Source organism: Saccostrea echinata, unplaced genomic scaffold (genome assembly GCF_033153115.1).
Source record: "Saccostrea echinata isolate AGI-Se365-2 ecotype Australia unplaced genomic scaffold, CSIRO_AGI_Sech_v1 ptg000012l, whole genome shotgun sequence".
Lineage (NCBI taxonomy): Eukaryota > Metazoa > Mollusca > Bivalvia > Ostreida > Ostreidae > Saccostrea > Saccostrea echinata.
In genome coordinates this window covers 12,910,230-12,923,967 of record NW_026889761.1, presented here as the reverse complement: position 1 = coordinate 12,923,967, position 13,738 = coordinate 12,910,230, and the positions used below count along the sequence as shown (strand labels likewise).

At 37.5% G+C, this 13,738-nt stretch overlaps 1 protein-coding gene across 1 annotated transcript; it reads left to right on the top strand.

Moving 5' to 3' along the window:
* The first annotated feature begins 994 nt into the window (after nucleotides 1-994).
* LOC133185019 (death-associated inhibitor of apoptosis 2-like) lies at nucleotides 995-1,537 on the top strand. Its single transcript, XM_061320084.1, has one exon. The coding sequence runs from the start codon at nucleotides 995-997 to the stop codon at nucleotides 1,535-1,537; it is 543 nt and encodes a 180-aa protein (XP_061176068.1).
* The last annotated feature ends 12,201 nt before the right edge of the window (nucleotides 1,538-13,738 follow it).

Here is a 13,738-nt window from a genome sequence, read left to right as displayed (position 1 = left end):
GCAGTAAAGATTTATTCAGATCTTACATCGATACCTTCTTAAAGATCAAACAGGAAGCTTCTGGATTCCCACCTGATTGTCAGACGGAGGAACAGAAACTAGATTACATTCGTAAAGTAATAGAAAGAGAAGGGATTAGAATGGACCTGTTAAGTATAGAAAAAAATCCGGTGCGAAGAACCATAGCCAAACTTTTTAAATTGCTTGTGGGGAAAATTCGCTCAACGCCTGTTATTACCTAAAACTCGATACTTGACCGAAGAAGAGGAATTACAGCAACTCTTACAAGATTCGACCATTGACATCAAAGGGCTAGAACTCTTAGAAAATAAAGAGCAGCCCGAATCGGACATGATGCTGGTGAATTATCAAGAGAAACAGGAATTCGTAGAAGAGTGTCCCTTCGGAAACGTGGTACTGGCCTGTTTCACCACCGCTCATGCCCGATTACACCTCTACGAGACTTTACAACCTTTAGGAAATCGGGTCCTTTATTTCGATACTGACAGTATCATAAACCAACATAAGGAGGGACAATTTAATCCTACCCTTGGCCACAGTTTAGGAGAATGGACCGACGAATTAGACGGGGACCACATTATCAAATTCATGTCAGGAGGTCCTAAAAATTATGCATACCTTACCGCCAAGGGAAATTCCGTGTGTAAAGTCAAAGGATTGACTCTTAATTATCGGGCTTCCAATATCGTATCACCAGAGACATTAGAAAAAATGCTCAAGAAAGAAATTGATGAAATCCAAGTCTCGTATCCCTACAAAATACTGAGGACTCGTCAACATGAAGTCAAGACAGTACCTTTAGAAAAACAATATAGAATTGTCTATGATAAGAGACAATTAATGGAAGATTATAATACTTTACCTTATGGTTATTAAAAACATACTGTATTTCAAAATGTGTTGTTATTATTGGGGAAAACCCCAAAAATGAGGGGTTATAAAAAGGTGACAAAAATATTTTAACACTTCAGTCATGGCTGATCATTCTAGGGAGCCAGAGGGGCTTCCTGTTTACCCTAACTATGCTCTGCTCTTAAAGAGAGAAGCTACCTTTAAAGATGGATGGCCCGAGTCTTTAAAAGGATTATTACCCAACCTAGCCAAAGCCGGATTTTATTACAGGGGAGTGGGTGATAAGACCACCTGTTTTCATTGTGGTATGGGTTTCACCAACTGGGAACCTACAGACGATCCTTATGTAGAACATGCTTATTTGAACCCTAATTGTCCTTACATCAATACCTATAAAGGACGTGAGTGGGTGATGATCGTATTCATTAACCATTTACTCCGGGTGGGATACAAACTTTCACCTGAAATTAAACCTCTACTAAACCAAACCTCTACAGAGATTCAGGCCACAGGAAAATGTCACATTTGTTTAGAGGGAGAATTACAAATTGCTTTACTCCCTTGTGGACACGTATGTTGCTGTTCATTATGTGCTCCCACCTTCCGGTATTGCCCCATCTGTCGAGCCGATGTGAAGAGAACCCAACGTATATTTCTGTGTTGAATAAAAAGGATTGAAACCCTATTTTTCTCTTCATTTATCATCATGCAACCTGACGAGACACTCCCGTCTTTTCAATTGAAACACGAATTTACCATGGTGGTAGCAGGACCTTCTAAATCGGGGAAAACGGAATTTGTTAAAAAATTAGTGGAAAATTTACATTGGATTACCCCCATGCCACAAAAAAGTGTCTGGTGTTATCGGGAATGGCAACCTTCTTACACTTCTTTAACAGATCAGGTCTCCTTCATTCGAAATATTCCAGAAGACGATGAAAAATTAGTGGCCAATTTAACTATTCCTCACTTACTCATTTTTGAAGACATATTGGGAGGAAAAGCCATCGAATCGATCGTGGATTGGTTTACCCGTAAAGCGCATCATCGGAATACCAGTGTGATTTATATCACTCAGAATTTATTTGATCGGGCACCACAGCATTGCACCATTAGTTTGAATGCTCATTATTTAGTGTTGTTTAAAAATCCCAGAGACAAATCTCAAATCAGTGTCTTGAGTCGACAGTTAGCCTTACCTCATTTGATGTCGGCCTATCAAGAAGCCACCAGTGTTCCTCACGGGTATCTCCTGGTTGACTTGAATCCACAGACCCCAGACGAATACAGATTGAGAAGTCGATTGTTTGAATTGTAAACTATACACATGCCACAAGAGTATAAATAAAAATGTACCAACATTAAACTTGTCATTTATCATTATACAGTCATCATGGGTCGACCTCTCTCAGCCAAGAGTAAATTAGTGAAAACGTTACGACGTTTACAGCGGGAGCGAGATCCTGCCAAGCGAGCCCATTTAATCGAATTAGGGCGTAAAGCCTTATTGAATTGGTTTGCTATGGGAGCTCGAAATTTGATACGTGGGGTCTTACCTATCAATAAACAGACTCAAAAGTTTATTAATAATCATCGTCAAGATTTAAGTATCATAGCCGATAAGTCGGCGAGTGATCAAGACAGAAAAAATGCCATTTTAAAACGCGGAGGAGCCGGATTTCTAGGCGGAGTCATCATTCGTCATTTATTTAAATGGAATGCACCTAAGAAACGACGTGTTCGTCGTTTAAAAAGTGTGGTAGTGCGAGTCAATAATAAGAAACAAAGAGTGTTTCCAGATTGGATGGTGCGAGTAGGAGGAGCAGCTCAAAAGACCAGAAAGAAGAGAAAACCGCCTAAGAGAAAACCTCAAAAGAGAAAACCTGCTCAAAGAAAAGCCCCTGGTGGTAGAAAGAAAAAAAACGACTCCCAAAACTTCAGCTCAACGTAAAGCCATGCCTGAAAGTTTAAAAAACGAAATCAATCAGTATTATAAGGAACAAAGACAAAAAAACTATTGGGGAGTTATTAAAAAAACAAGCTGAAATGAGAATGGATCGTCCTATGGGACCCATAGGCAGTCAAAGAGCTAGCGATTTAGAAATGTTTCCTCAAGTCAATGTGGGAATTCCCTCTCCTAGAATTAAAGTACCCATTCACACTCCTAGAATTAAAGTACCCATTCACACTCCTAAAATAGCACGCTTTCAACCTCTGACCGCTTCTACACCTCAACTTCCTAAAGGAATGAGATATAAATGCCGATATTGTTCCAAAATCTACGTCACCCAGAAAAATAGAGACAAACACGAGAAGGCCAAACACGACATGTATGCTCCTCCTTGAGAGTATAAAAAGGGGAGAAACCTGGAACATGTCCTCATTTTAACCCCAGGATGGCTAAGAAGAAGAAGAAAAGAAGGACTTGCTGTTCTACACGATTAAAACCTCATTGGCCTCTTTTAAGAGTGTTATCTGACCCTCACTATTCCTCTCCATTAAAGACGGGCATTTTAAAACATTGTTCTGGAGAGTGTATTCTCAAAATCTGCGAGATCGTGTATAACCTATTAAAAGGAGTGTTACCTCTTAGTTCGGCTCATAAACGAAAACTAGCTCCTAAGAAACACATCTTCAGGAGACTGGTCAAACCTCAATCTGTCCAGAAACGACGAGCTTTATTACTTCAACAAAAAGGAGGAAACATTTTACCCTTATTAATCTCAGCAGCACCTTTATTGTTGGGTGCCGGTCAATCCGTCTATAAAGTCATCAAGAAGAAGAAAAAAAAAGAGTCGTAAAATGGTGTTAGTTCCCGAAGTCTTATTGAATGATCTCAAGGCAAAATTACCCAAACCTCCGGAATTTCAATCCACCATCAGTTTAGGTCAGGAATTGGACGAGATTACAAGACGTGAAGATTTAACCCCAGAAGAAAAAGTCGCTTTATATGGCCAGGAACTTCATCGATATAGGAATTATTTACAACAAGCTAGACAGGAGCCTATTTCTAAACTGAAAATTCCGGCAGCAGCAGCAGCAGCTCCAGCCCCAGCAGCCTCAGCAGCAGCAGCAGCAGCATTACCAGCAGCTGAAATTGACGATGAAATTCTTGAAACAGTGAATAAAAACATGAAAAGAAAAGCTGGATTATTATTAAATCATTTAAAGAAAAACCCTAAAGTGTTAACTTGGAATAAAGAAGGTGAAATTAGTTATCGAGGTCAAAAAATTCCCGATTCTAACATTGTAGATTTAATGGCTGATAGTATGAGATCTTATTCTCGTAAAAATCATCCGGTTCCTACAGGATAAGAACAATTTGCTCAAGCTTTAAAAGAGACGCGTACTCCTCTGGAATACGTGAGCAATGGAAACCTTATAAAAGCCATGCAGAGACCTGGAAAAATCAGTACTCCTAAAAGTCACGAAATAGACGATAGTGGATTTTCTTCCTTTTTTGACACTCCAGTGAGTAGACCTATAGAAGATCGAGGAACCGTCATTAAAAAATCCATTTCAACTCCTGTAGGGACAAGGGTAGGATCCAGATATAGCCCCTTTAGAGCTCGAAAGGAATTAAAAGCCAAACTCGAAGAAGAAAAGAAATTAGGACAAATCGACGAAAATTGGCTTTCATTGCCTAAAATATGAAAAAAGAAACAAGTGGAAGATATTTTAAAAGAGATTTATTATGATCCTAAAAGAGGGTACGGAGGAATACAAGCTTTGTATCGTCAGGTCAAACCTTTAGGAATTTCCCTGAAAAAGATTCGAGAATGGTTAAAAGAGCAAGATACTTATACTTTACATAAACCCATTCAAAGAAAATTCCGGAGACAACAGACTAGAGTGACAGATATAGACGAACAATGGCAATTAGATTTAGCAGATGTGTCCAGTTTAAAGAAACATAATGATAGGTATACGTTTTTATTATGTGCCATTGACGTCTTATCTAAATATGCCTGGGTAGTGCCTTTAAAACAGAAAACAGGAAAAGAAATGATTCGAGGATTACAAAAGATTTTTCAACAAGACGGTCGACGTCCCGTCCGCATTCAATCGGATCAAGGAAAAGAATTTACCAATCGAGAATTCTTACAAGCTTTTAAACCCATTCATTTTTTTACCACTCGTAATACGGACACTAAAGCCAGTATCGTGGAACGATTTCAGCGTACACTCAAAGCACGCATGTGGCGTTATTTTACTCGTCATAAAACCAGATGGTATTTAGAAGTTTTACCGGATTTAGTGTATGCTTACAATCATACCTATCATCGGAGTATCAAAAGAGCACCAGTTCAAGTGAATGGTTCTAATGTGTTAAAAGTCTGGAAAACTTTATATGGGACATCTAATCGAAAACAGGTTCTTAAACCTCAGTTTAAAGAAGGAGATCAGGTACGCATCAGTAAAGCCAAACGCACATTTGAAAAAGGATATTTACCTAACTGGACCACAGAACTGTTTACCATTTCTAAAAGAGTTCTTGGAAGGTATCCTTACGTGTATAGAGTGCAAGATTATAACGGAGAGGAATTAGAAGGAACTTTTTACGAAAAAGAATTACAAAAGATCATTAAAAAAGACGAAGTGTACGAAGTGGAGGAAATCTTGGGGTATAAAAAGCGACGCGTCGGGAAAAAATCATTCAAGAAGTCAAAGTTCGGTGGAAAGGATATCCCCCTAGTTTTGATTCATGGATTCCCCAAACGGATCTCATCAAATAACGCCTCATTGGAAATTTTGTGGAGAGAATGTTCCTCGAGAAGAAATCGTTCGCCCAATTATTTATCTGTGTATCTCTCATCGTCACTAGTGTGGTCATGTTAGCTTTACACGATCCTAATCGAGAATATTGGATGGTATGTGTCAGTTCTTCAGTGGGTTATATCATGCCTAGTCCTACGATGATGCATCATACCCCTAAGAAGACCACCAATACACAGGGTTAATGTCTAAAAAAAGATACATCACAGAGTATATATAAAATGGGGGGAAAAAAAAGATTCATTTCTGATCTGACTGAGGATAGAGCAACATGGATTTTTTAAGTTCAGAGTTTCGTTGGAAAATGCAAGAGCATACAGGTTCCACTAAAAAAGGAGAATGGATGAAAAACAAAAATGAATGTATCCAAGATTTCATGGATAAGAATCCGGGAGAAACAGGAGTCAATGATGTGTACCTGTATAAGAGAATCAAATTACCGGACCATGAATGTGGACAACTTATAATAGTATTATTAGGGCCATGGCAACCCCAGTATCAGGAATTCAAATGGAAAGTAAAATATGTTTTCGCTCACAAACCAGAGGGACCAGCAAGGACCTGGATTCAAGGGAAATGGATGGAAGAAATCCGTGATTGTATCAAAGATTATGTAAATAAAGTGCTCAAAGAAGGATACGACATCATGGACTGTGCTTGTGAAACAGAATATTTGTAATGAGGAGGACTTTTCCTATTCAAAAAGAACTATGTCAAAGTATTCCATGTTTGTTACTTTAATGTTATTGTGAATTAAAACCTAGAAAAAAAATGTCATTTTCTCTCTCTCTTCAACTGTGTATAACATTTTTTTTGTGACACATGACGTCACAATGCATAGCTATCTGTGATTTGAATCGATGCCAAGATTTTGTGTATTGCTTATGCCTGACTCAGCATAACGTAAATAAAACGTACACAGTAGTATCTCAATAAAAACGTAGGTCTAACACATTTTTTGCACACCACCCCCTATAAATAAAAGGTATATAAAGTTTAGCTTTGAGTACACTGCGCTCAATCATGATTTTTTCGTGGAGACTGATCTATTTGATTGACGTAGAAAAGTATTACTGTCATTACTGTGATAGGAAAATGATCCATGTGCGTACATTTACGGTGTATGATTATCCCGGATGGCATCACAGAACTTATCGAATTTCCGAGCATTGTGAAATGCCTTTTCCTCACTGGTTTGTGGATAATCCCCCTTCTATGGAGACCTGTGGATGTAACTGGTGCGTGAAATATTTCACATGGAAGTACGGGGCAGAGAATATGGTGCCCTTATGGGTCAAAGTAACGAGAAAGAGAGCTTTAAAGAAATGCCTGACCTGTTGGGAGGAAATACGGAGGGGAGATGGAAGTGTCAACAATGTAGACAGTATCCTTGCTGTGGGAAATGTGTCGAGAACTTTGTCAAGACTTGTTACAGACTTTGTCCCTTATGTAGATATGAAGGAAATAAATCATAAAAAAAATGTTGTTGGGTTTTTTGAGATACTACAAATAGATTGGATAAGGTTATATAAAGAAGTATGACCCAAAATTATTCATTCTGAAAAAGTCAAGTCTAAAAGTCAGACGCCAAAAAAAATATGCAGTATCGTTGGTATTGTGAGAGTTTATTTGGATGTATTTACATGCAGGGACCCTGGATGAAAACTAAAATAGGAGCCATCCTAGATTATTTTGAAAATCATCCAGGAACATCTACTCAAGATGTGTGGTTGGAAAAAAAACAGAAATTCTTGCATCCTAAAGGATCTAAGGTGAGGGTAAAAATATACCATCATTATCAACAGTACAAATGGTTGATCCTAGGTCGTTGTAAATTCCAGTCTCGTGTGGTTCTTGCTGAAGGTGAATGGTGTTGGAATATAGAACACTGTCTTCGTGATTTGTTCTGGAACCAGCAAAAAGATGGACTGAGGATTCCTAGCTATTACTGTCCTACAGAGTACCTGTATTGTCGTATTCCTTTTTCCCAGATTAAAGATAGCTTGGAAAACGAAGAGGGCCAGTGTTTTGAGACCGTGATTCCTTACAGATCCGAAGAAGAAGAAGAAGTGTAATAATATGTCAAATAAATTTTAAAAAACAAAAAAATAGTTGTTATAAATAGAAAGGTCCTAAGTTATTTTATCTCAGTATCTCACTGAACATGGCCGAGAGCAGTAGTTTTTACATGACTTTACCCAGTGATGGGTCCATGCAATCTTTTCCGACTAATACGACGGCTCAATTTAAAACCTTATTACCACAAACAGTAGATTTAACAGATGGACAATGGGAAGTGGCTTTAACAGAATTGATGTATCCCATTTCATTGAAAAACATCACAGAAGAGGAAGCTTATTTTGACATCCTGCTTCCTCAGTTTTATGGTCCAAAAGTCCAACAACCTAATGTGTTTAAATGGGACAGATTTAAAATGAAAAGCATAGATGCGATGCCATTAAGCGAATGTCCTGTACTGTTAGATTGGGACCATACTGAATTTGGTAATCTCATAACGAAAGACCAGAAGATGGAAATTAAGCGAATTCACTTTAGACCGGGGCCTTACATTCATCCCATGGCTTTAACAAGTGAAATCAGTCTTGGAATGGAAAGAAGTTTGAAAAAATTATGGAAGTTTTTAGGTGATTCTAAAAAAGAGGGTGAGTCTAAAATAGAGAATGCCATGAAATTAACATATCATGACAAATATGATAAAGTGATGTATCAGTTTACGGGGAGAGAATTTAAAAAATATCCCTTATGCATTCGTTTCCCCATAGCCTTAGCTTATAAGCTAGGAATAGAAAGTAAGAAGGTGATGCTTCAGAACGATACAGAAACCAAATGGATCAACGTTAGTTACATGGGCAACAATACCGTAGATTTATATGAAAATCTGAAATCCATGTACGTGTATTGTGACTTGATTGAACCCCAGACAGTAGGATCCAATGCCTTGAAATTATTAAGAGTGGTTCCTTGTACACTCAATCTGGAAGATAAAAAACAAGCTAAATGGGAACCCGTTCGAGCAGAATATTTGAAACTGAGTAAAAAACATTTCGATAGCATTGAGATTCATATCATGACTCCTTTAGGGACTCCCATGCCTTTTTTAAATGGAAAATCGGTCGTGAAACTTCATTTCAGAAAAGTGTACTGAGATGAGTGTACATCTTTTTTGTTACATCTTATTGGGAGTGATGACTTGTCTGATATGCTGTCTGTATTGTATTCAACCTTAAGACAGGGAGGTATAAAAGGAGTCACTTAAGTGCATTTAAGTCAGTCTGACACGAGTCATGAAACATGCAGTATCATCCCGGATTATTGAGACAAAGAGGACACGGACAGTTTGTCTTTCATAGAGGTTTATTACGTCAAAAAGGACACGGTGTAGGTGGAATTATCTCTGGATTGGTTGGAGCCCTTCCCTTTGATTCTACCGGACAACCACCCTGGTTTAATCCATTCAATTTAAAGAAATTTGGTAGGTTTGTGGATCGAATTAAATCTCAAAGAGGAGGAAATTTTATAGACTTCCTTTCGGGAATGGTACCGAACTTACCTATAGGGATGACTTTAAGAGAAGCTGTCCAATTAGGCTCAGGCCGGCGGCAACAAAGAGGTCGAGGATTTCTTAAAGATCTAGTCAAAATGGGTCGTAATCAAGCCTTGATTGCAGGAGCTAAAGTAGGAGCAGATGTGATTAAAAAAAGGAGAAATATCAAAAATGCTCTTTTAACTCATGGACTCAATGCCGTTAAAAATACAGGCTTATTTGCTCTCAATAGAGGAGGAGGTTTAGTTTTTAAAAAGATGAATAAGAAAGGTCAAAAAGGTAAAGGGAGAAGAAAAAAAAAGAAGACGGCAGAGAGGTGGAGGAGTTGTGAGAAATTTACTGAAAACGGGAGCTAAACATGCCTTGACTGCTGCTGCTAGAACGGGGTTAGATGTGTTAGAAAATAAGAGATCTTTAAAAGATGCTGTCAAAACTCTCGGAGTACAAGCCCTGAAACAAAGATTGAATCTAGGTAAGAAAAGAAGAAAAAAGACACCTGTGTTAGCCCGAGGAGGTCCTAAGAAGAGAAAAGGGGGTTTAGATATCTTTGATTGAGACACTATAAATAGAGGAGTCGAGTGATATTGACCTTCATTTGTGAAAAATCAATCCTAGTAGACAGACATCATGTTGCAACCAGATTCCTGTGCGTGTGGGATGAACAATTTAGAATTGTTCCAAGTCCCTCCGACTAATATTGCTTTAGAAGACTCCAAATGGGAAGAATATTACCCCATTTCCAGTACTTTAGATTCGGATACGGCTCCTATTGAATTTGAAATTAATGGACAAGGAGATCAATATCTGGATTTATCTCAGACGTATGTTCAAATAGTGTGTAAATTTACCAAAGAGGATGGTAGTAATCTGACTGGAGCTGGTAGTACTTGCGCCCCGGTGAATAATATCTTCCATTCCTTGTTTACGGAAATCGATCTCAGTGTCAATGGAAAAATAGTGACTCCTGGAACCGATACTTATCTGGAGATAAAGCTTATCTGGAGAAATTACTTTCTTACAAACCCCGAACTTTAATGACCCAGATGAGAACTTGTAGTCTGTGGGAAAAAGATACAGCAGGACACATGGACGAAGTAGGGGTAGCAGACCTTGGAGTGGCTCAAAATAAGACATTTGATGTAACCCCAGGTGCACAGGGTGCTGCCGATACTGTGACCATTAATAAACCTATCGTCCCAGAGTTACATGTACCGGCCAATTCTAAAAACGAAGGATTTAGAAAACGTCACCGGGCTATAAAAGATAGTAAGAAAATAACCTTGTATGATCGTTTACATCTGGATTTATTTCAACAAGACCGATTTCTACCCAATGGAGTAGATATCCGTTTGAGATTTAAATCGAGCTAAACCTCAGTTCTATATGATGATCAAAGATGGAAGTACGGGAAAAGTCAAAATATTGAGCATGATCTTGTGGGTAAGAAAAGTCAAACCCACGGCCGTCATGATGAATGGTATTAATCAAAGTTTGAACACTCACAGAGCTAAATATCCTTTGAGAAGAGTCGAAGTGAAAACCTTTACCATACTCACAGGAACTCAATCTAAAATCACGGATCATCTGTTTCAAGGCCAGATGCCTAAACGCATCATTTTAGGTTTTGTGGACAATGCGGCATTCAACGGAGATAAAACTAAAAATCCGTTTCATTTTCAAAACGTGGGAATTAAGAAATTAGATGTCAGTATCAACGGAGAGACCATGAGTAGTCGTTGTTTCGAACCTAATTTCAATGAAGATTTATATCTGAGATCTTATCTGAGTTTATATCAAGCACTGGGAAAATTCGGAGAAGATTGGGCCCCGGACATCACCCTAGAAGAGTATAAAAACGGGTACACTTTATGGGGCTGGGATTTCACAAAAGATCAAGAAGCGCAATCGGATAAATTCCACATCATAGAAACCGGAAATCTGAGAGTAGAAGTCCAATTTACGAACAATACGGTGAACACCTTAAATTGTGTGGTATATGCAGAATTCGATAATCTGTTAGAAATCAACAAACAGAGAGAAGTCAGTATTGATTATTAATGGATACAGGACAGTTAAAAGAAGTCTTATCCAGAGAATTAAAGAGTTCTTTTGGTGGAGTGTACCCTTTAGATTTATTACCGGATCAATTAAGACCTCAAGAAAAAGCCATTGTGGTGAATACGGATCCTCAAGATAAACCTGGAGAACATTGGGTATGTTTGTATTTGTCCAGTCCAGTCATCGAATATTTTGATTCTTATGGATTTCCTCCCTTACAAAAAGAAATTCAAGATTTTATCCATCGTCATGCTCAACAATGGATTTATAATCCGTACCGATATCAAGACTGGAATACAGATGTATGTGGACAATATTGCGTGTATTATTTACATCAAAGACACAAGAAGAGAAAAACCGCAGATGAGTGGTTATTCCCCTTTGACCATAGTACAGCTTTACAAAGAGATCATTATGTAGCTGAATGGTTTAAAGACACTTATCATAAAAGACCTACGGGTCATGGACAAACTTGTCAATGTTTCTATCAAAATGTATTGTAATTGTTGTTGTTATTGTTATCAATAAAAGAATTGAAAAAAAATCTATTCTTGTTTTTTTAAATACTACTAAATAAAAAAAAAAAGGTATAAATACAAGGTGTAAAATGAAAAAAATATATCAGTTATTGATTTGTCTTAATCATGGGTAACACGTCTAGTCAAGAAAAGAGTAAAATTCAATTGGAAAGAGAGTTCTGAGAGAGGAAGATGTGGATAAAGGTATACCAATTCAAATACAGGAGGATGGGACTATTGAAATCCTTTCTCATGAAAAATATAATCAATTATGTCCAGAAAATGATAATGATGGGAGAGATTACATTGAAAGACCCTTGACTGCAGAAGAAGAAGAAGAATATACCCATTTATTACCAAATAAAGATTATCCTGAAAGACCTTTGATTGTAAAAGAAGCTGTGTCCAAAAAAAAAGTATTTTGAGAAAAAAAGAAAAAGATTGACATAGGATTCTTAAACCAAGAGAATCATTGTAGAATCTGAATAAAAATTAAAATATCTTGAATTGTTATCTATATAAAAAGAAGTGTCACCCCCCAAAAAAAATCATTGTTTCAAACATGAGTCTGACAGAAGGATTCATCATGGAAATCAGAACTCAATTGTTGAAAGACATTAGAACTCATTATGAGAACCAACATAAAGAAGATCCAGGCAATCATTATATTGCTAAATTTAAAAAGGAGAGATTTAGAAGAGCTGCTAATTGGATATTTAATTTGACTGGAGGTCACCGGGAAGATATAGATCAAATCATTAGAAGTGATTATCAATACTTGATCTTACAAAAAGAAATGCATCCAGAAACAGGAAAACTTCATCATGTGAGAGGATTCCTTCAAATGAAACACTGGACCCATGAGAGAGACATGTACAAAATCATTCATGGGTTAACCTGTTTTGATATGTCTCACAGCACACCAGAATTAGAAAGAACATTTTATAGACAAGGTGGCAACTATGAAGAATATGGGACTTTAAAACCTGAAATGAGAAACAAAGAATTAATTCCAAGAGATTGTAGATTTACTTGAATAAATTCCATTAACATTGAGCTTGTGTGTGTGGTTTTTCCCTAGACTGTGAATCACTGCCAAGTATGACGTCATAATATAAGGTTTTGTGTAGTGACTGACTCAGCATAACGTAAACAAAACGTACACAGTAGTATCTCAGTAAAAAAACGTAGGTCAAACATTTATTTTTTGCACACCACCTCTGAGGGTATAAATACAAAGGTGTGTAGATGATCATGATCAGTTGACCCTAACCATGAGTCAAAGTCAGTTTGGAAAAAAAACAGAGACTATGGATATAGAGGAAGAAAAACAACAGTTATTAGAAAAAATAGAGAGTATGAATATAGAGGAGGAGAAACAACAGTTATTAGAAAAAAGATTGATCATGCCTATGGAAGAAGAACATTACAGTCCTCAAAGAAGAATGGAAGTGAAAACTCTGAAGGATGAAGTGAAAACTCTGGAGGAGGATGAAGAACCTTGTAATGTTTACTTGGGAGAAAATGAGAAGATCCATGACCCAAAGAACCCATTCAGAGATTATCCAGTTGCCATTAACTGGACATTTGTCATCCAAGATGTGAGAGAAGAAGAAGACATAGATATGTTCATGAGCTGTGAAGATGAATTTCAATACCTGATCCTACAAAAAGAAATTCATCCCTGGACAGGAAAAGTGCATCAAATCAGGGGATTCATTCAAATGAAAAAACCTGTAGGAGGACTGAATGTGGCTAGAATTCACTTGTTTGCAGATTTTTGTATGTCTCACAGTACACCAGAATTAGAAAGAATGTTTTATAGGCAAGGTGGCAACTATGAAGAATATGGAATTCTGAAACCTGAGAAGAGAAACAAAGAATTAGAGTCCAGAGATGCATATGAGAAATGGGAAATTGGTGCCTGGAGAGATTACATAGAAAAAAA